The following is a 26,665-nucleotide window of genomic DNA, read 5'->3' as shown; positions in this document are numbered from 1 at the left end:
CTTCTAATGATCTGTAACAGACTATAAAAACAGCATCCTTGCAAATATTCATGCTAGATGGGTAGGCCAAATGATACAATGCGGCACAAGTTCTTTCAAAGTAGAAATGGAAAATGAAACAAGTTTCTATTTTCTATAAATGAATCCGACCATCTGCTCCTTTACAACAGCAGCAACATCCAAAACAACAGAAACAGCAGCCTCTGGTGTTAAATTCCTGCTCTCAGTCTCAGACTCCACATTTCCTCAGAAAGCAGGACTAAAAATACAGCAAAGATACATCAAGTTGCCCCACGGGTCCCTTGTACCATAAGTAATTTTCCATCGTAGTATATGATGCATATTATTGCATTCGCCTTCTATAAATCACTATGGAAATATTATAGTAGCAATTATAATTCTGTATTAGTGAAAGTCCACCTCGATCTTTAATTCAATTATAGTATCAAAGAGGACACTTGTTTTTTATAGTATGTGAGCTCATTTCACCTCTGTAGGGCTAATCTTTACCTATGAAAGGACAGAAGTTAGATTCCCACCAGCACACATGAAGAAATTATTCACTGAGTAGTACGTGCATTTAAAAAGGAGACTAAACATAATATCTCAGCACAAAGGAAGCATTATGCTAGCTCTAATTACATGAATGGGACATATCTACAAGCAGTAAATAAGCAAGCATGTAAATGATGACATATGTTTGCAGATCTACGCACCGTGACAATATTACATGTAACACCTTGATTTCATGAGTGGCTAAAGAGGAAGGAAGATGACCTGCATTGAGTTAAGGGTAGTGTACACTTTTTTCTTTGCAAAGCAGTGAAGTACTTTCTTATGCAACAACTGTGCTGTTTAAAAACAACGACAATGGGCTGCTTCTATGCGTTGCAGTGACTGCTGCCCTTTGATGTGAAGAATTAGAGCCCATTCATGACGGAAGCAATTCTGACAGTCGACAGGCGCAATCACACCACCCCACTAAAATTTCATGCACAGTTTGTAGCAACATTTTACCAAGGAGGACAATAAATTGGGCAAGTTATCCAAGAGGGCGATAAAGATTTGAGAAGATCTCAGGAGTGAATTTGCAAGAATTTTTAGAAAAATCTAGATTTGAATTCATGAAAGAAAAAGATGAAGGAAAATGGTCAAGTGGTCCAAATACATGACTGGGACCAGGAACCTCTGCATTCTAAGCTCAGCTTTGATAGCAGAAGCCCTCTGTGGCCCGAGGCAAGTCACTTGATCTCGCTGAACCTTAGTTACCCGATCTGTAAAATGGAGCTAATATGTTACTATGAGTGTACCAAGTATGCCTCATTCTGAAGGATATAGCAAGGGCAGATAATTACTAAGTAAACTTAATGACATGAACAGAAACTGCAGGTGTTTGCTCAGGAGCAATGTCTCTGCTCAGAAGGTAATTTGTGTGTGCAATTGAATGAAGAGTGATGATAGACACACAGTCTTGAAAGGTATTACACACTGGAATACCAACCAGATGGATAGAGCATATGATCTTCTTTTCAACCTCAAGTCCATAAGCAGAATGCTCGGGCAAGGACACTTTAAATGACATTCAGAACCAAATCATACAAATGGTCCATAAATATTTTCCTTGCCTTCTCTATATCCCCCATCATCACAAGATCAGAATACCTCATGTGCCTCTAGACCACACATTCACCACATACAGGCTTTCAAAAGATCAAACAAATCAGTATGTGGATTCAATTAGCACTTGGCAGGTCAGGATATTTCCCCCCACTTTCAAGTTGTAAATTGTTAAATGTATTTTTAATAACCAAGACGCTTCATTCTCAGCAGGGTACCAGGTACAAAGAAATGAACCTCAGTGAAATTCTCCCCAAAACAACATACAAACAATTTATTCCTTTCCAATGCAGAATCAAACAGGTTTCTTAAACACCCACTCAACTAACTCCACATAGTAACTAGCTACAGCAAGACTGCCATAACCCTCAAATGAAATGCTGTAGAAGACTGAGAGCTCACTAAGAAACGCTGATACCTCTAGCAAGCGGATGAGCAAAACTGTAGCACTCAGGTAAAATTGATCTACACCAGGTGTCAGCAAATCAGCAGCATAGATAGGATTAAAACACAGACCTCTTGACTATCAGTCCTCTAACTTAACGACAAAATTAATACACTTGGAATTCTGCATTTGTTCCTTTTTCCAGCATTACTTCTGGCTCTCTCACTCTAAGAAGGATATCTCCAATAATTGTATTCTTTTGTCCCACTGCTCCATAGAATCTTGATCAATGTCTTTGCCTTTGCAATTATCTAGACTACTGTTGTCCTCAGGTTCACACATATAGTATCAGAAGTTTTTGACTGAAAGGAGATATTGTTCCAATACCTTGTTGGCCACAGACCGACCCTCATTCCATTACATGGGTTAGGAAGGCTCTTTATCTTCATAAAATCAGCAGCAATATGCAGTGGCTGTCATACAGTACTGTAAAGCATAGGCACCATTTGAAGAAGATGGAAAACACTTAATGATTCTTACTTAGAACAAAATGTACTTAGATCTAGCAATAACACCCAGTGCATAGCCATAGGCTTTAAAAACAAGACAGTCAGAGACGGATGTTTAATGTTTATATTTCGCAGGCATCTTTATATCCGATATGGGGATGGACACAAAGCTGCAGTTTTCTATGCATCAATGAGTTAATTGCAAGGGAAATATTAGCAACTTTCTATGTCCCTTGTTTGGTTGTTTTTCTTTTTTTTTTTCAAATTACTGCTATCTCTCTGTACAATGTTTATGGTAAAATAAAAGCCTGCAGCTAAGCACACATATTCATTCTAACCAACTTAAAATGCAATGGAAAGATTATCTGCAATCATTCCTTTTTGCTTTTACACCCAGCTCAGAGCGAAACTCGGGAATGCAATTTCTCTTCGAGGTAGCTTTAAGATAACTTCATAAACAGTAATCTTATAGCTCAATGGGTCAGTAACTGGGGTTAACTGCTCCAGCTAAAGCTACAAGTAAACACTATGAAACATCAAAAAGGGGGAGAGAGAGAGAGAGAGATTACAGAAACTGAAATTATTCTAAAAAAACCGTGAATTCTCTCATAATAATGTCTAAAAACAATTCCACATCAGCCTGGTACCTAAACATCCTGTATGGTACATTTTAATTAAGTAGATGAAGCTTGTTTCTAACAATGGAGAGGAGCAGAAAAGTGAGTTAACCTGCTGCACATGACCTGTGGTGTGAATTGTTAGATGCATGTACGGGGCCTGATCCTGTTGTTATAAAAGACAATCGCAAAAGCTCCCATTGTTCAAACTGGGCAGGAGAAGGTTCTCAGTTCTCTCTCTCTCTCTCTCTCTCTCTCTCTCTCTCTCTCCTCCTCATGCTTTCTAATACTTCAGATGTAAATACAGACTACCACACCCCCACGGAATCACATAAATGACTGTATTTGTGGTCCCATAGTGGTTGAAAAAGTTAAGCTGCCCTGTCATATTCAATCCTGAAAACAAGTTCAAAGGAACTTTTGCCCTATGGCTCCTAAAGATGTCCCTTCACTCCATTACACCAAAATCTTCCCACTGTCCCTTTTATAGACCATAGCTTTATGCCAAACAAACCAGTTGGATTTCCTGTGGAATCGCAGACCAGGCTGGCCAGAGGAACCATACCAAGTTGTGAGCAGCTCCCTGCCAATGACTTATTTTAGAAAGACCACCACAATCAAGTCCCCGGGAAAGAAACTGAAAGGATGAGCCTAGGACACGGGGATGTAGACCGACACAGACATCCTGATTCCTGCATAACAGGCAGTCTCAAGAGATTTCATCAGGAACTATTCAGCATGACAACACCCCCTTCCCCCCATCCACACACACCCACACCCTGAACCAGCCACGGTGGCAAGATATGCAGATGCCGCGCATCTAACATTCTTTGGCTAGTTGCTCGGCAGATTTTCCAAAATACAGGGGGTATATTAGCCGGACGAGAGTCAGTGCCAGCGTGTACCCAAACCAAATGTGTCTCAGACACCCGTGGGGTTGGGCGGCTCATCGGCTTCTCATTTGCTACACAGGGTTCTGGAGTAAATCCATGGCACCAGAGGCTTAGGGGTTTTGTCCAACGGTACATTTTCACACCCCGGAGTCCCGTGCAGGCTCCTCCTACATCTTTCTCGCCTACTTTCACAGGCGGGGGGTGCCATCTGCCTATAAACCAAGCAGCCTGGTGGTAAATCACCTCTGGTCTCATTAAGGTGATGAGAGCACAATTTCCACTGCAATCCCCCCCCCCCCCCCCCCCCCCCCCCGCGCCCCAGGAACTCCGGGACACGGTGTCTTGCAGCAGAACATGCTTGTTTTTTTTCCCGATCATCCCTCCTGGGTCTTTCTTTCAGCCCATCCCTTGGAGGGGCAGAGCGAGAGCCAAAGGGGCGCTCCCCAGTCCAGGCAGCGAGAGGAAAGGGGGGCGCTCTCACGCAAGACACAAAAAAGGGGTGTCCTTGGGGGTGCAACCCAGGAGACAGAACTAAGCCCCGGGCCGCCTGGGCTGGAGGGGAGGCGATCAGCACCGAGGGAGGGGACAGCTCCCGGCTCTGTTCTCCGGCCACTCCGGCGCTTCCCCGGGGCTGGTTCCCTTTGCGGGTGTCTGGCGGGCTGGTCCCCGGCTTACCTCGCAGGGCAGCTGCCCAGCCGCAGAGCCCCAGCAGGAAAAGTAGCTGCCTCCCGCGGGGTGCGGGGCAGCCTCCCCCGACAGCCCCTCTCCCCATTGCTGCCGCCTCCTCTCCGCTCCGACTTCCTCCCCCCTCCGCGGGGGTAAGTTCCCTGCAGCCTCTCAGGTCCTGGGAGGGGATCTGCAGCTCCGCGGGCTGCGGGTGGGGGTGGGAGGGGGCTGGTCAGCGGGCGCCGGGGGGCCCCACTGCTGCGCTCCTCCCGCAGCTCCGCTCGCTGCTGCCCGGCGCCCGGCTCCAGACTAGCCTGAGCAGCTGCTAGCCTGCATCCCTCATGAGCCCCCCCCCTCCGCCGGCAGCCAATCAGGCGAGGCCTGGGCGGGGCCGGGAGGCAGGAGGAGGAGGATGTGGTACCCAGAGCCAGGCGCCGGGATGGAGCAGGTGCGCCCTGGCTGGAGGGGGCGCACAGGTGAGCCCTGGCTGGAGGGGGGACGGGCACAGAGGGCGGCTGCTACCGCTGCACAAGGGGGGTTATTTTATCTCTTCTCCTCCCCTCCCCGCTTGCATCCTCCCTTTTCCCCCTTCCTCTCGCTGCTCCTGAACTCATCGCACATGCTGCTGCCCCGGAGAGATCACAGCTTCTTTTTGCTCGCCGGAGAGAAGGCAGCGCTGCCCCCTTCCATCCTCTCTCTGACTCCCCCTCCCCGCCTCTCCCCCCTTCTTCTGCAGCATCACTCTGCAAAATAAATCTTTCCCCAGACAGACAGCGATGAGGAGGCTGTGGTGCTGCTGGAGCAGCCTCCAATCTTCCTGGAGAATCCTTCTCCTTGTTGGCTGTTGTTTTAAGCCCTACACAAACGGTCTGCCCTCCAATCATTGCGCGATACTGCAGGTAAACTCACAGCCAGACTCTGCTGCAAATCAGGAGTTGCTCCACCAAAGGCCAGAGTGTCAAACTGGTAGAAGGACACCAAGATCTGGTCTTTAGTTTTACAATACAGGGGATAAGTGCCACCTCCAAGCACAAATCTCAGCTCATCATAAACAACAGAATCCTGACTAGCACCATCACCATAATGTGTTAAAAACATGACAACCATGCCAGTCGACAAGAACACAAAGACCACTCCTCCCCTTTCCCCAGGTTTTCTCCCATACTGGATTTACATTAGATTTTTTGCCACATCTATTTTAAAATACTTGTCCTGGACCGCCTATAGCTTCCCACCTACGTTTATTTTTTCCCCATCTAATCCTTCATTTTTCCATCATATTTCTGATGAGGGGAAAAAATAAACAAGTGCACTCAAGTAGCAGAAACATGAAATCAACTGAGGGATAGCAGATAGATTTGACTCATAAAATCAACCTGCAAAATTGAAACACCAGTATATGCTTTGTCGAAAAACATTATTTATCAGGCGCTGATGGAGAAACTTGCAGGAAAGAAGAATACCAGCAAAGCATGACCAAACCAACATTTTCAAATGCAGCCTACTCATAAGATTTCAGTGAGTATTAATTATATGGAAAGTTTGAAGAATCCATCATATTGTTTGTTCTGAGACCCCTAAAGATGGTCCAACACATGATGCTAAATTTCTTAAAGGAACCGAACCATTTTAACCCAAACTAATAGACTGACTTGTACATTCTCAGGAAACCCATTCTGTACACAAGGGGTAAGTTCTATAATTTTGGAGAGGGTAAATCCCTACTTTAAGAGCAAACTCAACTCATCCTAACCTAGAAGCCAAGATCAGTCTTTCTTAATAATATACTAACAAGTACAATATATGTATATATTGTCCCTGCTTTACAAGGTCCATTTCACTAGGGCTTGGTGTTTTGTGTTTCTAGTTAGTTCATTCCAATGCTGTCTAACTGTGGAGAAAGTGTCTTCTGTCTGGATTCTAACTTTCATTTTTTATACAAAATAGCCCAGTCCAATACAAACAGACAAAATACAAGAGAGAGACAGGACAACTGGATTCTATCCCCACCTCTGAACACACTTACTGTGACCTTGAACACATTCAATCTTTGTGTCTCGGTTTCCCAATCTGTAAAATAAGGTAAATCTCTCTCTCCCGGGGAAGGAGGGGGAGTAAACATGACTTAATTCATCTCTTCTTCCCTTCTTGTTATTCGTCTGTGAAATTTTACTACTGCCCAATGAAGAGAAGGCGTTGCAAAGGCAGAACCTCAGTACATGAAATATACATTTTCTCCACTGGCCTTCGGGGTTACCCCCCTATTTAGTGGGTTCCCCAAAACATGGAGCAAAATGCTGGGAAATTATGTAGGTGCCACAGCTTTCCCTTCTATACTATATATTGCTGAGCTAGTTTGAAAAAAGTCCACCCAGAGCAGTTGCTGTAATATAGACGTAGGCACATCACCATCACCACCCCGATTGTTTTCATAGAGAGACTACTTTGCTGCAAGACTTTGAATCAGCACAGAGAATGCAGGCCTAAAACACAGCCTTAGGATCTCTACCCTAATGCACTCCTTCTCCTGCTCTACTCTCCCAACCAAATTTACACCAAGCCCAGCTAATTATTGATTCCTGCCAATGCCATTGAGTGAATGATTGATGCTCCAGGTTTCCTGCTTGCAATGCAATTATGACAGGGGCAAGCAAGAAACACAAGCTGAAGAAAGGGCCACGTGTGTTAACTTCACTTGCTACTCATGGATGTACAATTCAGTGGAATATGCCACAAGAAACACATTTGGGGGAGCACTGCAGTTTTAAAGGGAAATCCTACCTGAGTCAGAACTTTGCATGATTTAGACATTGGTGCATGCTGATACTATATAGCCATATAGAGAAGCAGGAGGTCCATAGCATGATATATACAAGCTCAATGTATAGCTGTCCAGGTCATGGCAGTTGCAGCTGCTGGAGGAGAGATACTCACATAACTACAGGTGGCTTTTTAACGTTAGGATCTAAGCAAGCACGGGGAAGCAGTCAGGGCTTCTTCCAGTGGGGATGGAAGGGGGGAGGGAAGGAGAGAAACTAATCAAGAGGGAGAAGGGAATGAAGGCTACAAAAGAAGAACTCTACGCTTCCCTTGCATTCAAAGGGTTAAGGCTCGCAGTAAGTAATTATTTGTTTTCTGACAGTGCATATTCCCCACCCGGGACTCCTCCAAGGATCTGCCAGCCTGAATCAGATGCAGCAGCTGACCCAGAGAAAATAAGGGAACACAAGGTTTTTTTTTTCCAGTATCACCATCTACAGATGCTGAGTGATCTGGCCCACTACAAGAGACATTCAGCTGCTGAAGAGAAGTCCCCTGGTCCAAACATGGGGCTTTGTATCTTCCTCCCGAGGCAGCCAACAGCACTTGACCCTCAATGGAATCTTCCAGCTGAGTTTTCAAAGCAGCTTTCAGACACAGGAAAAGTTTGCAGTGGTGTGATCATCCTGCGTTTCTGGTTTGAAATGCAAACCTAGCGAACTGACAGCCATTTGTAATGAATCGGGAGACACCCTCCCCCCAGTCAGATAACAGGGGCACCCCAAGATGTGGTATCAGTGGCAGGTAGAGTGCTGCTTTTTTAGTGTCACTGTGCTTCCTAAGACATACATGGGATGTCACTGGGATCTGAGAAGATGTAGCATGGCTATGAATAATGTATCTAATAATGCAGAAGACAATAAGTGTGCATCCAGGCCACCAATCTGTGTGACAGCGAGCACTAGTTACTTACCCATTGACACTAATGCAATTATTCAGATCTCGGTAACGGGGGATGCTGCTGGAGTACAGATTGGGTCATCTGCTGGGTTACTTTTAGTCTGAGTGGAACGGCAAATATGTAATTAAATAATGCACACGCACTTTGAAGGAGCTCAATTACTGGGACGTAGAATACAATTAGAAAGGCAGTTTTCTTTGTCACGGTTCAGATATTCCCCTCCCCCGTGGTTTGTAAATCTGCCTCCGTAAACTAGGAGCTGTAAAAATACTCCTAATTTTCTGACCCCACCAGCAGAGGAGCTAGATGCAGAACATTTGGATGGCATTGAATACTACAACTCAAAGAATACGGTGACTTCTGCTACAGTACAGGTTGGACCTCTCTAATCCGGGAGTCCTGGCTCTAGCAACTTTTGGGGTCCAACATCCTTCAGGAACCACTGGGTGCTCCGGGGTCAGAGAACTCAGGGGGGGAACTATGGTAGCGGGACCATGGATGTTACTGGAGCAGTGAGCCCCAGTGGCAGAGGAGCCGGTGGCCAGGCAGCGGGGGGCTGGCAACCAGAAATGCAGCCTGGTGGCAGGCCAGCCAGCATCCAGGAGCAGGGGCCTGGGAGCAGAGTGGGGGGCCAATGGCTAGGAGGGGAGCCTGGTGGCCAGCATTGATGTCCTCTGGTCCAGCCAATTCCCCATTCAGGATCAATCAGATCCTGAAGGTGCCAGACCAGGGAGGTCCAACCCGTTGTCCTCAGGGGTATGTCTACACTGCAGGTCAACATCGACCGCTGGCCCATGTCAGCTCACTGAGTACAGACATTCAGGCTTAGAATGGAGCCCAAACTCACTAATGGCAGACATGCCCTAGGAGTACCAGTCTTGCACTGGGAGCACACTGTGCTAGGAGCTGTACAGAAAAAAGGGACCGTCATAGAATCATAGAACACTAGAACTGGAAGGGACCTTGAGAGGCCATCAAGTCCAGTCCCCTGCCCGCATGGAAGGACCCAATACTGTCTAGACCATCCCTGACAGCTGTCTGTCTAACCTGCTCTTAAATATCTTCAGAGATGGAGCTTCCACAACCAGTCCCCATCCCAAAGAGCCTACAGTTATAGCAGTGATGTGGAGAGGGGTGGGACTAGACTGCTTCAGATGGGGGAAGAAAACCCCCCTGGAAAGGATGTTGCTGTGCTAAAGTTCATCCTTGCAGTGGGATCAAAAAGTCTGGTGGGGTCAGACAGGTGCTAACTCAGTTAACCTCAGAACAGGGAGACGGCGAATTGCCTGTCAACATAGTTGGGATATGGAGGAAAGGGGGCCGGGGCTCGCATGACTAGAGGCAAACTTCTCCACATAGAAGGAGAGGAGGTGGATCAAAATCCCCCCTATAGTAGCACCCCTTCCTTTCCTCAGGTAGAGCTCCCCATAGTCTGAAGATCCAGATGCGCATAGAAATGGGCCAGGAAGGACTTCACAGCTCTTCATTCACCCTAGGCCTAGCAAAAGGCACAAGCGATAAGTTCCAACAGCCACTGGCCATTCTAAGGCCCTGGCTGAGGCCCCTCTAGAGCAGAAGCTTTTAAAATCTGGGCCGTGGCTTGTCAGGGCAAGCTGCTAGCTGGCTGGGACGCTTTGTTTACATGCGCCTCCACAGGTACGGGTGATTGCAGTTCCTATTGGCCACGGATCACTGTTCCCAGCCAATAGGAGCCATGGGAAGCCAAGTGGAGCAGGATACTGCTTCCCGCAGCTCCTATTGGCTGGGAACAGCGATCTGCAGACAAAGAGAGGTGCAATCGCCCATACCTGCAAAGGGGCAGGTAAACAAAGTATCTCTCGGCCAGCTAGCGGCTTGCCCTGACAAGCTGTGACCCAGATTTTGAAAACCCTTGCTCTGGACAGCAGAGTAACCTTTCCAGAAATAACAGGCGTCACCAGCTCAAGCTACACAGACATGCTAAGACAGGATTAGCCCTGTAGAGTTTCAGCTGCCCACTGCCAAGGCTCGGAGCAATCCTGGACCACACTTCTCTATGCAAGACCTGATCCTGAAACACAACAGCAGTTGCAAATTCTGAGCAGTGTCAAGCAACCTGATTCTTCTGGTGGTTAGAAGTAGTAGGAGCCATGGGCACCATTGCCCTGGTCTATGTGATTGGGTCACTAGGTCCAAATTTCTACTGGGGACTACGTTCAGCTAGCCATATTGCTGATTAGGAATAAGAAGAACATAAGAATGGCCGTACTGGGTCAGACCAAAGGTCCTTCTAGCCCAATATCCTGTCTGCCAACAGTGGCCAGCACCAGGTGTCCCAGAGAGGGTGGACCGAAGACAATGATCAAGCGATTTGTCTCCTGCCATCTCTCTCCAGCCTCTGACAAACAGAGGCCAAGGACACCATTTTATCCCCTGGCTAATAGCCTTTTATGGACCTAACCTCCTTTCATCCCAGTCCCACTTCTCGGTTTCCGTTTCACTAGGTAATCCCTCTGGAATTGGCAGAACACCATGATATGACAGTCGTGGTCAGCACACCTCTAGGTAGATGGACATTCAACGAGAAGTGAGTAGTTCTTTTTCGTTTGCCCTAAAGTGTATACCTCTTCTCTAGCTGAAGTTCTGTGGTTTTATAGTTTGTTCTAATGAAGTTTTAAATGGCTGTTTAACTCTCCCATTGCCAGCTTTGTCCACATATTTGCTCTGCTGACACCATCACTGGACCTAACCATTTCAGTTATAAGATCAAGAACATCTATTTCTGCTCATCCAGAAATATAATTTATGCAATCATGTGCCAACAGTGTCTGTCTGCTATGTATGTAGGACAAACTTCTCAGACACTTCGCCAAAGAATCAATGCCCACAAAACAGACATCAGACAGTTTCACAAAGAAAAAACAGTTTCTTGCCATTTCAACCAGAATAGGCATTGTTTCAACGACCTGACTACCTGCATGCTTCTTCAAAGAGATTTTAACACAAGACTTCAAAGAGAAGCCTCTGAACTGTCATTCATGCTTACATTTGACACTTTACGAATGGGCCTTACCAAAGATGCTAATTATCTTACCCATTACAAAGATAGCTTCCCCAATTATCACCTCGAATATCATTATCTCATAGACATTATCTTCCCCCCCTCATCCCTCCTCCTTTCTAAAATCTGATTTGTCTATTTTAAATGTGTTCACTTTTTTTGATTGTATCCCTTTGGTATATATGGTCGTGCCAATTTTCTTCCACAATTTGATCTGAGGAAGTGGGTCTGGCCCATGAAAGCTCATCTTGTTAGTCTTAAAGTGCTGCATGGTCCTGTCTTTAGTCTGGGATGGCTGTGTTATTGGAAGAGCTAGAGACTGTCTGACAGCAAAAGGATTCACTTTATTTAAAACCCACACACACTGGGGTATTTTCTATATCCTTATCCTCTGATGCTAAGTCAGCAATACATGAACCCTGGAAGCCGCTTGGCTTTCAAAAAGAACCATCGTCTGCCATCTGCATCTGCCCTACACTGCATGCAAAGGTCTCTGCATCCCTTACAGGTAAATCACCTGCCTGACTGAGCTGATTGGTCCTCAGTATTCTCCTCTACCTTGTCCTCTATAGAAAGACTCAGCCAATCAATGATAGCAAAACCCCATGTCTTGTAAGGTCCCCAGTGCCCCGGAGTCCAGCTACAGAGACTCACAGGCAAAAAAAATCAGGGAGCAGAACTTGATCCCTTTGTGATTTTTTCTTCAAAATTTAAATGATGTAAATATTTGATTGTCTCTATTTCCTCCTACCCTCCATACCCCACATCTTCTAATACCCCAAACTCTTTAGGACCTAACCTCACATGTGCACAAACCCATCACACAAGCAGCCTTCATGGGGTCCTAATCCCCAGGATGCATCCTTAATATAAAAGTTAACAACAGATGACCACATGGGGCCACCGAATTAATGGACAATTCTGCACAATCCATGAGCTAATATCAATAATTACAATAGCCTCCCATTGCAGGACACTTCAGATACTGTAAAAAAATCATAGCAACACACTGAGATGCTAATAATACAGGATGATATATACAGTGAGTGTGTATATGCGTAAGTGAGATGTTATATCATAGAAAAAGATGAAATATCAAAACAGAAAACTTTCAAAACATCTATTCATATATTTCAGGAATCAAATTGTGATGCTAAACAGGCAATCAGATCTGCATGAATGCACCCTCCTACCCTCTCATGCTACACACTTACTGTTCAAAACTGGGATTCTGTATTTTTTTTTAAACGTTACAGAAACGAGACTTCTACACAATTTGAATCCCAGCTTTCTAATTCTTGTTTACCAGGATGGGCGCTAAATCTGCTATTCTATGCAGTAAGTGGAGTCATCTAGTGGCTGAAAAATATACTGCATATCAATGTATTATTAAATACTCACATTATTCTTATTACCAGCTTGTAGTTTATATCTATTTTCCAAAGCCCGGCAAAAGTTACTGGGGAGGATCTTATGACGCACATCCATTTGCACGCCCTGCATTACAACACAACTTACTGTTTGGTAAAGAGCTTTGAAGTGCTCTGAGTATGAAAAGAATTTCAGGTACATAAAACCAATTTCTATGGTATCTTTCATCAAGATACCAGAGTAGAATGTTTACCTCTGATCTGTATTGCAGTCTTAATCTTTATAATGTATATAGTACATGCTAGCTTTGGAAAAGTCTAAATAGATTTTTCTTTATTCTCCATTTTTAGTATCTTACCAAATGCTGCGCTGAGATTTTGTGCCATTTTGCTTTCATGTGCATCAAAATGATGCAAAAACCTTTTATCCAAAAGGTACAGATCTAACACTGTCAATGACAGTAAAATATAGCTCTCTTTTAACACCTCAAAAAGATTCCACATCCTTCACTTGAAAGGAAAGTAGCCATATGGGAAGTCATAAGCCAACCCTTTTGATGAGATAAAATCTATATAATTTTTAAGACGATTAACCCAAGATTAAACAGGATACCACTGTTTGCATTTTTTTCCTGTGTGTTTACATTTTCTACAATTGACAAACACCATAAGGCAAAGTTAATTTGATAAAAATGAAAGAAAAAAATGCTAACGTGATTGGATTTGCACCAGAAAGGGGTTTGGAGTGCCAATTGGATGTTCAAAATTTGAAATCTGCTAATGTGTTTTAAATCATAACATTTGGGCACTCACAGAAGAGCATCATCTTTACTGTCTAACTCATTTCTTGAGCAATACGTTTGGAGAAATTAGATCCTCTTGAAATTTCGCCGAGAGCATTTCTAGGAAAACACTTTATTTCTCCTCCAATGGGGCAGAAGGGGTTTCCTCGGTATTTTCTTTATTACTATTATTTTCATGCCCTTGTTTGATCACACGGCACAAATGAACAGTCTGCTCCCACCACATTCATTTCAAACAGATCCAGGCCTTTTGTTTTCATTGCTGCTACTGAATTAAGAGGGAAAGGGCAAACCATTCAATGTGCTGAAACCACAAAGAGCTCTGTAGGCAGATGCAAAATGTCCATCAGTGGTACTTTTCCCCCTCTTCCCTTCTAAAGTCATCCCCTACATGTCTATTACTAAGCCCTAGTCCATACTAGGGCATTATTTCAAAATAACCCACCTTAGCTCGAATTAAGAAGCGGAGCGTCCACACTACCAAACCGTTATTTCAAAATAATGGGCCACTTATTTTGAAATCTGTACTCCTGCTTTCCTGGGAGAATAACACTTATTTTGAAATAGTTATTTCAAAATAGTAGTGGTGTGGACGCATCAGTGCTGCTATTTCAAAATGACATTTCGAACTAATTACTCCCCAATACTTCATGGAACTAAGTCAAGGAAGCGTGTCCACATTAACAAAGCCTGCCTCTGACTTAATTCTGAGGCTTCCCCTGTAGTGGGGACACGCTAGTTGGATTTTGTAAAGTTGGGAGGTAAGTCGAATTTAGTTATTTCAAAATCATTTCTGAATGTAGACATGCCCTAAAGGAGTTTATTCTCTTGGTTCCTGTCATCAGAGCTTAACTTGGTGGGAGAGGCATATTGACTGAAGCAGAGAATACGACAATGGTGAGTGTGTACATGTCTCTCTCTAAATACGCACACGCGGGGGGAGCGAGGGGTGGGAGGAGGAGAGCCTGAGAGAAAACATGCTTTCGGAGAACCCAGAGGAAACCCCAAACCAGCAGGGATCTGGACGAGCCATTCAGCAGCTATTTGCAATTTGTTGTTAAAAAAGAAAGAAAAAAAAGGTTCACTTTCAACCAATCAGACAATTCACTTGGGAGCATCTTTAGAACATCAGATACACTGCTGGGCAGCGCGGCTCCAAGCTGGCAGGGTGCTGCTGTTGGCAAGGAGGAGTGTAGTTAGAGGACAAAGGACAAGAAACACCAAGTGAGTCGGTTACTGTTTTGCCAACACGGAGGAAAGCGAGTGACCTACCTACCCATTTTAGTCCCAGCCAGGGGTACTGTTGTTCTCAAAAGGCTATTGCAGTAGGAAGTTAGTGGCGTCTTTGCACATCCACAGTTATACAGCACAGGAAAGGAGATTAACCAGTGGAGGCCAAGAGGTCTTCCTTGAGTCTGACCGCATGCCTTTGTGAGCTGGGGGAAGCCGACGCATGGGATCACAGATCACAAGACACTGGGTCATGTGTAACAAAAGAAGAAAAGGAAAATATTCTTTTTTTCCTCCCCTTCCTTCTTCTTGAGTACAAAGGCCCGAAATATGTATGTGCAGCACTTTGAAGAGCAGCACCGTGTAACTGCAGAGGAAGGACGGTCTTAAGAACTGAAGTGAACACGTAAATGGGGGAGGGGCGTTAGTCTGGACGCTTTGGACAAGTCACAACCTCTTGGGACTGAAGTCACCAAGGAGCAACGTGAAGGAGCCAGGCAACAGCTCTCGAGGCCTTCGAGCAAGTAGCTTAATACAACAGGTGTGCCCAAGAGGCGGCACGACATCTCCTCTGGCTGGTTCCCAGATGACAAAAACACAACGGCCGAGGAGATCTTGGTATTCCCAACCCTGGGCATGACCCATCTGCTAGCAAAGCCCATAGAAACTGTTGGAAGCTGGACACACAGCTCTTCTCATCTGTACTGGGGGCTGAATGGGCCCCCAACTCGTTCCAGCTCAGGTAAAAATGTTTGTTTACAGACACCAGTCCTGGTTCTCTGTGCTCTGTGCTGTTAGCTCTAATTTGCCAGTAAACGTCTTCTAGCACCCCAGCAAGCAGTGGCAGTGTTGGTAATGGCGCTAGACAATACTGACCTCCTATGGTCTGGCAAATGCTGTCAGGTCCCAAGGGTGCCGGACTAGAGAAATTCAACCCATAGTAGTACCTGCAGCAGTGTTTTCAACAGTTTTCAGAGGATTCCTTCTGAGGTCATGACTCTATATACCCCTCTATCCTCTCAAGTTCGGAAGAAAAGACCTCTTGCTGGGTAGGGTATGTAAAATAAGGTGACACTGCTCAGACGGTTTTTCTGTGTCACGGGATGTCTTCCTAATTGACCACTCAACGCCAGGGCCCGCACCACTAGCCCTTTTTAAAAGCAAATAGGCTTTTCTCCCTCAGTCCTTTCCACTTGCTGTTTACCTTGGCAGAGCACACAAACATGGATTTCATGTACCCAGCCTGGTAAATAAAATCAAGGTGGATTTACCGTAAATAAGCAATGACAGCAAAGGGCCTTATCCGACCAGTTGTGGTGGCGATCAGTCATTTGCAAGTTAACCCTGTCCTCTGCATCGCCTATGTGCTATAATCGAGAGCTCCCTGATGCTACCGCTTGCAAACCGATCACATGGCTTCACCGACTAATTTGTCATGGGCCCACTTTACTTGATTTGGGCAATTTAGCCAGAGTGAAGCAGAACCCTGCTGTATATCCCGTAGCAGCCTGCACTGTTCGGAAGATGCTGGCTGGAATAAACTCTTGCTATGGCTTTCACCAGAGGTGGACAAGTGGAGGACAATCATCCATACAAATATCAGACCAGTCAGTGGCGCGGTTTGAATGCCGCATTCAGTGTCTCCTTTGTGGTACTGAAGAGCCAATCTATAGGTATCAGCTGAGAAAAGAATCTGCCGGTTCAGCATTTTGATAATCCCTTTACCCATCAAGCAAAATATCACTCTCTTTTCAAATGAATTAACCTATTTCTGCTTGTCAGAAAATCAGCTGAATGAACCCTCTTCTGAGATTCAGCAGACACAATACACTGAAAATTGGTGACTTAAATTGGCTGTATCACATAAATATTCTCTCCCAGAGAAGCACATTTCAGAGCACTGGTAGGGTTGGTTGGTTTGTTTGTTTTTAAGTTTCCCCCAAATCTGTAACCGACTTATTATTTGTGTTACAGTAGCACCTAGAGGCTTCAATCAAAATAATGGCCCGATTATACCAGGAGATGTACATAAACATAGAAAAATACAGTCCCTGCCTTTAAAAGCCTATAGCCTAAATACACCAGTCAGCCAAAGGAGGAGGGTAGAGAGGGGAAATCACCCCACACAAGGGCAGTGACTCATAATACTCTGTTTTCTTTGCTCCAGCTGCCTACTAAACCATACAATTTACAAATGGTTCCTAAACATCCAGGCACTTACTAATGTAGGTTGAACCTCTCTGGTCTGGCACCTTCAGGACCTGATGGGGGCTGAACCAGAGAATTTGCAAGATCACAGCAAGCCAACATTGTCTAGCAGCATTACCAACACTTCCACTGCCTACTGGGCTGTTAGAAGAAATTTAGGGGTCAATTAAAGCTAAATAACGACACAGAACACTAAGAGCCAGGACTGGTGGCTGCAAACAAACTTTATGGGACCACGGGAAATTTGGCCACACCCATGGTAAGTGGACGTCCGGCTCACTGAAACCATGCCAGAGCACAGATATTGCTGGACCAAAGAGCACCCGACTAGGGAGGTTCAACCTGTACCACACTAAAGCCACGGAGACTCAGCTGGTGCGAATGGTCATTAGCTGCATTGACCTCAACCGGATCGTCTCCCTAGAGTTCCACAGCAGAGAGGAACTCAGATCTATGGAAGGGGAATTTCTCTTTCCAGGAGACAGTTTCCAGCAAAGATCCGAGCAGTTCAGACCAAATGCTGCAGAGGGAAGTGTTGTGCACACATGCACAAGCCAGTCCATTACTGTGTACTGAAAAATTAATTATATTCTCTAACAAAATACAATGGGCTGTTTTAAATGGTCACTTGAGGAACCAATAAATCAATGGCTTAGTTGTAGTAGCCTTCTATTAAAGGTGGAGTAGAATTTTACTCAGTGCCTATGGGGGGAAAAACACCCATGATGATCTCTTAAAAACAAGCAAGTGATGCAGTTGAAAACAGAGTTCCTTTTTCCTCTATCTGCCAACGCTCTGGATTTGCAAGTTGGCGTCTGACCTACAACCAACAGCTAAAAGAGAACAATTTCCTCTAGTCTTAGAGATGTCCTAGGGATTTATGATTACATCTGTTTCAGTAGGGGAAATGCCGACTCATGAACTCAAGTCTCGGAAAGTAAGCCAAGGAGGAAATACTTTGCTTCAAAAAGGTATTTTTAGGCTTAGACTTTTATTCTGCTTTGTTTGGTGCTAACCACCTCTCCACAGCGCCTGGGTGCTCTCCACTGGAACACCACCAACCTCTCTGGCCCCCTCTGAACATCTGCCAATTGCATTCGCTTCCTTTTAAAATCATTGTGTTCAAGAGGATGGAATTACTTGAACTTTGTGCCGCATTCCTGTACGTTTAGAAGAGTGTTTCTCAACCAGGAGAGTTTCTCAACCCAAGAGAGTCACGAAAGGCAATGAGGGAAATTGTTGGGCATCAAACATTGTTATACTCCAAAGAAAACACAAAACAGAACAGAACCTCAGTCCACTGCTGCCTGTGTTCATCCTACCCTCCAAATATCAGAAATCCCACTGTTTGGATGTATGACCTGGGGCAAGTCACTTCAACTGTTGGGGTCCTGGCTTCTCCTCTTGCTCTTTGTCTTTGACTGTTTCTGTTGTGGGCTCTCTAGGGCTGGAACCGCTTTGCACAGTGTGTGTGGGTACCGCCTAGCCAAAGAAACCCAAGTTATGTTTGAGACCTCTAGGTTCTACTGCAATAGCAATACGAATGAAAACGATATGATTAGCCAATACCTGTTCGTTTCACAATGCACATTTTATCTTTACCAAAAAGAGCACCCCACAGGACAAAAGAGTGCATTCTAATGAGCATACGTTTGAAATCCATAAACCGCCTACTCTGAGTCTGCACCTACCAAATCCTCACCTAGCACTGGTAGAATTCTTCTGCCCTCCCTGAAAAGTACTGGAGCAGTCCACTGCTAGATCCTGCACCAAAGAGGAGTTGTCAGGAACAGAGGAAGTTTAGACCAAGCAAATACACCAGTTAAAACTAAGTACAAACAGTCAGACCAGGTCACAAGGGGTTCAGGCCACAGAAGAAAACCTTTGAGAATAAATTGCTTCCCGTGTGCAGAGAACAGAGACTTTTCTGACTTTCCTCGACACTTAAGATTAAATAATGTCAAATAATTGCTGCCTCCTAAGATAGAACTAAAGGTTAGAGGAGGGTAATTACTGATTATTTAAAGGCTAATTGTAATGAACTAAGATAAAAAGGAAAGTCGCATTTCTAATTCCGATACTGTATTTTTAAACTAGGAAAAATGATCCAACACACTGGTAATGCCCATAGGCAGTGCTCACACTGTCACTTGCAAAAGAATTGTTTACAGCGGAAGATAAATTCTGCCATGCTTGAATTCTAGCTCCCTGAATCAGGATGTGGAGGTATTCCAATGAGGAGATACTGGAGGCTGTATTTCCCATGCATGTAAATAAGAAAGGCAGAGGAGGGTTATTAAGAGAGGAATGCAACACAGTAAACATGGCTTTATAAGAAGATGAAATTGGCACTTCAATTGACTCTGATCTTGACACGGAAAGTTCTACAGAACCGATATCATGTAATAAAGGAGGGGGCAGTATCCATGGGGCAGAACACCCTATGAAGCATAAAATGGAGTCAGGGAATGAAAGCAGCAAATTCAAACAAATCCACAGAAAGTAGTGTTGTGGGTTTGTTCCTAAAAATCGATTTCAAGCTGCGTAAGGGTACCAAAGACACTCTTGCATTTCATCCTGAAAGCGTCAAGAGAATATAGAAAATAAACAAGATAAGAAAAGCACCAGAGTTAACGACACACTCTCTTGTTCCTGTCAGAGAACTCAAGAATCCCGAAGTGTCAATTTCAGCCTTGCAGACGAGTCGTAATTTTTCTTCTTCCCTGTCAGCTGATTTCTCTTCCGTTTTTATCCGATTGTCATCCGCCTTTATTTAGGACATTCTGTAACCAGCCATTGTTGAAGTAAATACCAATCCAGCAAAATATTTGGCACACACATTGCATCCTGTTGATGAGCTTAACGTGAGGCACACGTTTAAATACCTCAGTGAATAAAGGCTGAAGTCAGTCGGTGTGATTGTCACAGCCACTGAGCACCCTAGTAACCTGGAGAAGTCAGAAAGAGAGAGGGTACTCTGCTCTTTGGAAATGCAAGCCGAACGGTCATGCAGAGACACCACGTTTTTCCTCCAGTGACCTTCCTGGTCCTCACTCCATATTCAATGAACAGAGACCATATTGGATACGGGGCTTGGAAAATCTCCCCAACAAAGAATTTGCTTCTGCTGAAACTTTCACCAGCTCAGCACATCATCGGCATATTAGTGAGTGTTTGCTAACTACCAGGGCAGCAGGGACTCCTATGGATCATTGACAAAGCGAGCGCCTGCATACAGAGGCTTTGTTGTCGATATGAAACCGAATCGGTAAACAGGAGCTGTGCCTTCTGGAGGGGGCGGCTGGGAACAGAAGGAGAGGCCGGGGGCCGGCATGCTCTGGGTATTGATTCGCAGGCCTTTGGCATGCAGGAGCAAGAGCGTGGCATCCCTGTCTTGATTTTCCCAAGATGCGAGGGGTCGGGGCTGCTGCTGACTCACGAATGACCATTTGGAAAGGAAGAGGATTTTAAATGACCCTCTGGGCAGGGGCTCAGTCCAGCACAGGACAAAGGGATGGGTGTTTGGAGTGAAGGAGAACAGCAGGATGCATTGATTTGTTCTGTGGCAGCACTGAGAGCGCCCACGTGTGCTAGGGAACATAAGAATGGCCACACTGAGTCAGATCAAAGGTCCACCCAGCCCAGTACTCTGTCTGCCAACAGTGGCCAATGCCAGGTGCCCCAGAGGGAGTGAACCAAACAGGTAATGATCAAGCGATCTCTCTCCTGGCGTCCATCTCCACCCTCTGACAAACAGAGGCTAGGGACACCATTCCTTACCCATCCTGGCTAATAGCCATTAATGGACTTCACCTCCATGAATGTATCTAGTTCTCTTCTATAGTCTTAGCCTTCACAACTTCCTCTGGCAAGGAGTTCCACAGGTTGACTGTGCGCTGTGTGAAGAAGAACTTCCTTTTATTTGTTTTAAACCTGCTGTACATATAAAAGCAGTCCCTGAACTGAGGCGCTTAGACTGTTTGATTCTTGGGACTACCTTTCTGTTCTATTTATCCAACACCTAGGACAACGATCAAAGCCCAGGACTCCCATCTGCCACTGTATTATGCCGGATAATTTAAGAACAAGACAACCACCAACAATGGGAAGATACAGGCAGACAGGAGCAGAAGGAAACAACGAGAGGTGGTAAGTGTCAGCAAGATGGGTAGTAGTCTCAAAACACCAGATGCCTCAATTCTGGCAGGTTTTTGGGGGGAGCTTTTAGGCGGGATTTGAAGGGCAATGAGGTGTTTTTGTGGATGTTTGCAGGGGACCGCTTTTGCACACAGGAGGCAGCATGAGACAAAGGTCCTTGCTTGACCACTGAAATCTGATGAAGGATCCGACAAAAATCATTATTCTCCATTTATTTTGGCAGCAGCCAATCAGGAGCAGGACCCACAGTATGCCGTGTAGACACAGAAGAGGGTGCAGTCCTTGCACCATGGGTCCAATCTATGAGTATAAAACAAAATCCATCAGTTTTAAGACGGTTAAGGGCCAGTATTTTCATGAACGATCTTGGATAACGGAGTGGAGAGCAAAGCGTGGAGAACACCAAACTGGGAGGGGTTGCAAGCACTTTGGAGGACAAGAGAAGTCAGAGAGAGCTTGACAAATTAGTGAGTTAGTCTGAAATCCACACGATGACATTCAATAAAGCCAAATGCAGAATGCTGCACACCTGATACCATGGAAAATAACTGGTCAGTGGATATAGTGCGGACAAAGAAACTGGGGAATAAAAGTGGAAATTGAAGAAGAGTCAATAATATGAGAAAGCTGCTTAACCCCCACTCCCCCAGATATTCTGGGGTGTATTAACAGGAGTGTTGTAGACATGGGAGACAATTGTTCTACTTCACTAAGCATCAGTTAGGCCTTATCTGGAATCCTGTGGCCCATTCCGGTGCCACGCTTTAGGAAAGACGTGGACAAATACGAGAGTGTCCAGAGAGGAGCAACAAAACAAAAGCACAGAAAACCTAGCCTCTGAGGAAAGGTTAAAAAGACTGGACATGAGAACAAAAAAAGACGATTACGAAAAGGCCTGATTGTTTGCCATGTCTACTCAAGGGAAGACAAGTTTTAATGGGCTTCATCTATAGCAAGGGGAGAGTGAGCGTAGATATTAGGGGAAATATTCTAACTAGAAGGGCAATTAAGTCCTGAAATAAGGATCCAGGGGAAACTGGAATCGCCGGCGTTGAAGGTTTGTAAGAACAGGTTGAAGGTGTCAAGGGTGGTCCAAGTTTACTTGGTTCTGCCTTCACACGAGGGGTGGGACAGGATGGTCCCTTCCGGCCTGTGATGAAGTGGGGATTATTATTTGCTCTGTTCGCTTTGTGTTGCATGTGATTTCTACTGTTCTGGAGTAACCCCATGGGCGTGCCTCAGTTTCCCTGGACACTGTACCAATACAGACATGGCAATGGGAATTGGGGTGCGAGTGTTACCCTCATACACAGGCTGATGCTTTCCACAACCTAAGCCTGGGAGGGGGGTGTAAGCAAATGAAAAAGGCAGGGCTGGCTGCAGGGGGAGACAGGTTGTGTGTGTGTGTGTGTGTGTGTGTGTGTGTGTGTGTGTGTGTGTGTGTGTGTGTGTGTGTGTGTGTGTGTGTGTCTGTCTGTCTGTCTTGCTGGCTTGGGGGACAGAGATGGGGGAAGGGTCCTTGACTTTGAGCCTCCTCCCCCCATGATGGATTGTACTGACTGCTTCTGGCCTCAGTGGTGACAAGTCTGTTCTAAATGGTAACCCTGTAGACTAATAAACCTTCCATGCCACCAGCCAACCGAGTCACCTCTGGCTGTGGAAGGGGGGGCAGGGCCCAGGTGACGCCCCACCCTTCGGTGACACAGCCTGACATTTCCATCTCTCTCTGATGGATTATCTAGTCCTGCCTGACACGGGCCAAAGAAATTCACCAGCGATTCCTGCCTTGAGCCCAGCAACTAAACAATGAGGCATAACTGTACAAACAGTTTTCTATCCCAGCTTGTAACTGGTTTAGGATCCTCTGGGATGAAGACACTCGGTATTAATAAGATTATTACAGACCTTCGCAGTCAGCTCATCCGAGATGTTTCCTACGTGTACAAATTCGGAACATGGCGGAGGACTTTATCAGCACACTAGTTCTCGTTACCTTTTCTCTCTCGTACCACATGAAAGCCATTTATTACGATGTCCCTTTCAAGCCTGATGTTACAGATGAAGTGAGACAGGGGACTTTAACCTCCAGTGTTGTGTATTGTCATTTTAATTAAAGCGGGATCCTGTTAAAAAGCTATATGCTGTGAACTCCCGATAAGATCCTATTATCAGGAAAGAGCAAATTTGAGATCTTATCTGGGCCGGCCCATGATTATCTGCCAGAACAATGGGAATGTTATTAAAGCAAACTCTGTTAGATAACAGAGGGAGGACAGAATGAAAACCATGCTCCAATGAAATCCCTTATCTCTCTGAGGTCACACCTGCAGCTGAAAACTAGCGCTAGCTGAGGGAGAGAATAGCTTTCCAGCTCCCGTTGTGCTGCAGAAAGTTTAGTTGCTTCCCTGCAATTTGTTACAGGGAGAGATACTGACTGTAGCATCAATTAATTCCTAGGGAGATTATGGTTTCCTGAGCACAGTTTCACACATCTCATTATCAGGCAGAGTGGCTAGATTTGCCTTTCTAAATACAGGTATTAATTTTTAGGACGGATTTCTCGGTGACAAAAGGAAGAAAGCGCGGTAACAAATCTCTCTTACCTGGAAGGTTTAATGATCTGCCATGAAACAAAACCAGGGGGAGGGAATTGGTGCCCAGCAGTTTCTCTTCCTTAACTTCATCTTTTTAAGTTCTCTACCTTAGCTGAGAAACATATCAGCCCTCTGGAGGTGGAGTCTGGTATTTTTCTTCATGCAGCCTCAGCAAACTGCAATTCTTATGGACCAAGGAGAGAAAACAAAGAGGGAGCCGTTTCAGGTCTTGAAATGTTTCAGGATCTGTCTGCTACTGCAGCCGAAACACACACAACCTTGTATATTTTGGACAATCTGTTTGCTGAATTTGCAAGCGCCTGGTTTTTGTTCCTGTGACCAGGTACAGAGCTAATGAAACAGAAGGCAGATTGGGTTGTCCACTAAATTCCAGAAAAGTGGTCTGTTCCTATTAATCTTACCTAGCAGCTATTGATGGACAACTGCTGAAACAGAGCAGAAAACCATAGCCTGACCCTGAACTACCTTCTCACGCCAACATGCCAGCTACTTCTACCATGCCACTCCATACTTAGATTTCCTTTTCCAATCGTCATTGAGATGTTCGTCTTTACTAGCTGAAATCTCTCAAGCAAGTAAAACGAGCTGATCGAATAGCGGTACTTGTCACAAACATCCTGTCGCCATACTGATGTCCCCCGACAATCAAGTGATGGGAATAAGTAGTAACAGCAGCAACAGTGGCAGTAAAATCTTGAAGGATTAAAGGTTTCAATGGTTAAGGCGGGTAAAACGATGGGTGTAAAACCTTTACAGGGCCTCTGAGATGTGATAGATGTGTAAGATGTGTTGAAGAAGGGGGATTGCAGTGAACTAGCAGCAGGTTAGAAAGGGAATGAGTGCAAATTGTTGTAGGAAGCTGAATATGCAAAATTGGGATTTGTTTTCTTAAAAATACCTTTTCCTTTCTGTCACCTGTCTATTACCTGCACTGCTGAGAGATACCGATCGTGTGGCAGTTTTATCCGACATGCACAATTCCGATGCCACAGCAGTGGCTGTCTCGGAGTGCAGCCCTTCATAACCGACACTCACTCGATCTGCTTTGCTGCAGCTCCACCTATTGGCGGCAAAATGGGAGGGGACAAAGATGAAAAGAATGGCACTTCAAGGTTGCCTTCAATGACAGAGTTTAGTGCATTGGATGCCAGGGAGCAGAAAAACAAGATCTCCTATCACCCATGGGGCTGTTGTCCCATATCCATCCTTTAAAAGGCCGAATTTAATAGACAGCCAATGCTCTCTCCATGCGCGTGTGACAAATGGGAATCCTTCCTTTTCAAGTTTCTGATTCCCCAAGCTAGACATTCGTAACAAACTACTGGCCACGAGTTTTGTCTGCCTACCCGATCTCAGCTGGAGCTTCCAATACTGCCCCAATGCCTTTTCTCCATCTCTTCACTGTGGGCATGTTTGCAGAGAAGGGAACCTCCTACAAATTAAGGTGCTTTGAACATTGTTCTAGTGTGATACTGCAGAAGGATCTGCCACCCCCTATGGCCAAAGCAGTAAAAGAAAGGAGTAGTGAATGCTGGCATAATCCAGTTCACAGGAACTACGTTTCCAGCCGCTTGCTTCTTGGTAGCGGCACTGCAAGCGACTTCTGAAGTGGGGATGGCCAGGAGAGCCATGGGCAGTCAATGATGAGAAGCAAGTCAGGGACCTACAGTCATGTATCTCCTCGCTGGCTAGGGGCCTGGCTTAGATCACTGGATCCAAACCTCTGGCCCTCACACACTAGGTGATGAAGCCGTTCACTGCCTCTTAGATGTATGGTTATTGGTCACAAAAACCATGGAAGCACCCTATCGTATGAATATAAGAACATAAGAACGGCCATACTGGGTCAGACCAAAGGTCCATCTAGCCCAGTAGCCTGTCTGCCGACAGTGGCCAGCACCAGGTGCCCCAGAGAGGGTGGACCAAAGACAATGATCAAGCAATTTGTCTCCTTCCATCCTTCTCCAACCTCTGATGAACAGAGGCCAGGGACACCATTTCTATCCCCTGGCTAATAGCCTTTTATGGACCTAACCTCCATGAACTTATCTAGCTTCTCTTTAAACTGTTATAGTCCTAGTCTTCACAACATCCTCTGGCAAGGAGTTCCACAGGTTGACTACATGCTGTGTGAAGAATAACTTCCTTTTGTTTGTTTTAAACTGGCTACCTATTAAACCTGCTATGTATCCTTTACTGTGATGGGTCCTGCTCCAGCCAACCCGAGCATCACACCATGCCTAGATCTATGGGCTGGGTCCACCTGGCTGAGAAGGGCTGTTCCTAAGCCCTTCCCTCTTCAGTTATAATCAATTCTTTCTGCAAACAGCCCCCCTCCTTCTAAACACCTGATGATCCAACGGTATTAGTCCCAAACCTCGGCAACACCACCACATCACAGATCAGTGAGAGAAACCCAGCGGGGGTTACCCCTTTCCCACCGTGGTACCAAGAATTGTGCAAAGGAGACACACACATCCCACATCTGGGGGGGGAGGGAAATCAAGGCTTGTGTGGCCCCACCTCTTTCCCCCTGGCCATGTGGGTTTTGAAAAAGCTAGAAACTTTTGAGAAGAGCCAACCAGAGACCAAACCTGCAGCGCAATATGTGGAAGCGGCTGCAACAGGGAATCTCTGGGTCCAGAATATGAACTGTGCAAGAGGCAGAACAGTCTCCCTCCTGGGCTGATTGGCTGTCGTACCTCCCAAAACAGCCACTTCAGTCTCTCCAAAAGGCAAACGTTACTATCTAGGCAGGTGGGGAGAGAGGAAGGATTGTTGTTCCCAATGTTATGACATGGGGAAGAAGGAACACACAGTCAGGCTACGTCTA

General features: G+C 45.4%; 1 protein-coding gene across 1 annotated transcript in view; it reads right to left on the bottom strand.

Moving 5' to 3' along the window:
• The window catches only part of UNC5D (unc-5 netrin receptor D), a 359,887-nt gene extending 334,644 nt beyond the window's left edge, over positions 1–25,243 (bottom strand). Inside the window, exons 1-3 of the mRNA XM_075910658.1 lie at positions 25,179–25,243; positions 24,759–24,892; positions 23,821–23,895 (exon numbers count right to left, since the gene is read on the bottom strand). Coding sequence (XP_075766773.1) covers positions 23,821–23,895; positions 24,759–24,892; positions 25,179–25,243 — 274 coding nt within the window. The remainder of the gene's footprint in view (positions 1–23,820; positions 23,896–24,758; positions 24,893–25,178) is intronic.
• Positions 25,244–26,665: the final 1,422 nt, after the last annotated feature.

This window comes from Pelodiscus sinensis, chromosome 28 (genome assembly GCF_049634645.1).
Source record: "Pelodiscus sinensis isolate JC-2024 chromosome 28, ASM4963464v1, whole genome shotgun sequence".
Classification (NCBI taxonomy): Eukaryota; Metazoa; Chordata; order Testudines; family Trionychidae; genus Pelodiscus; species Pelodiscus sinensis.
This window is presented reverse-complemented; position numbering and strand designations above follow the sequence as displayed.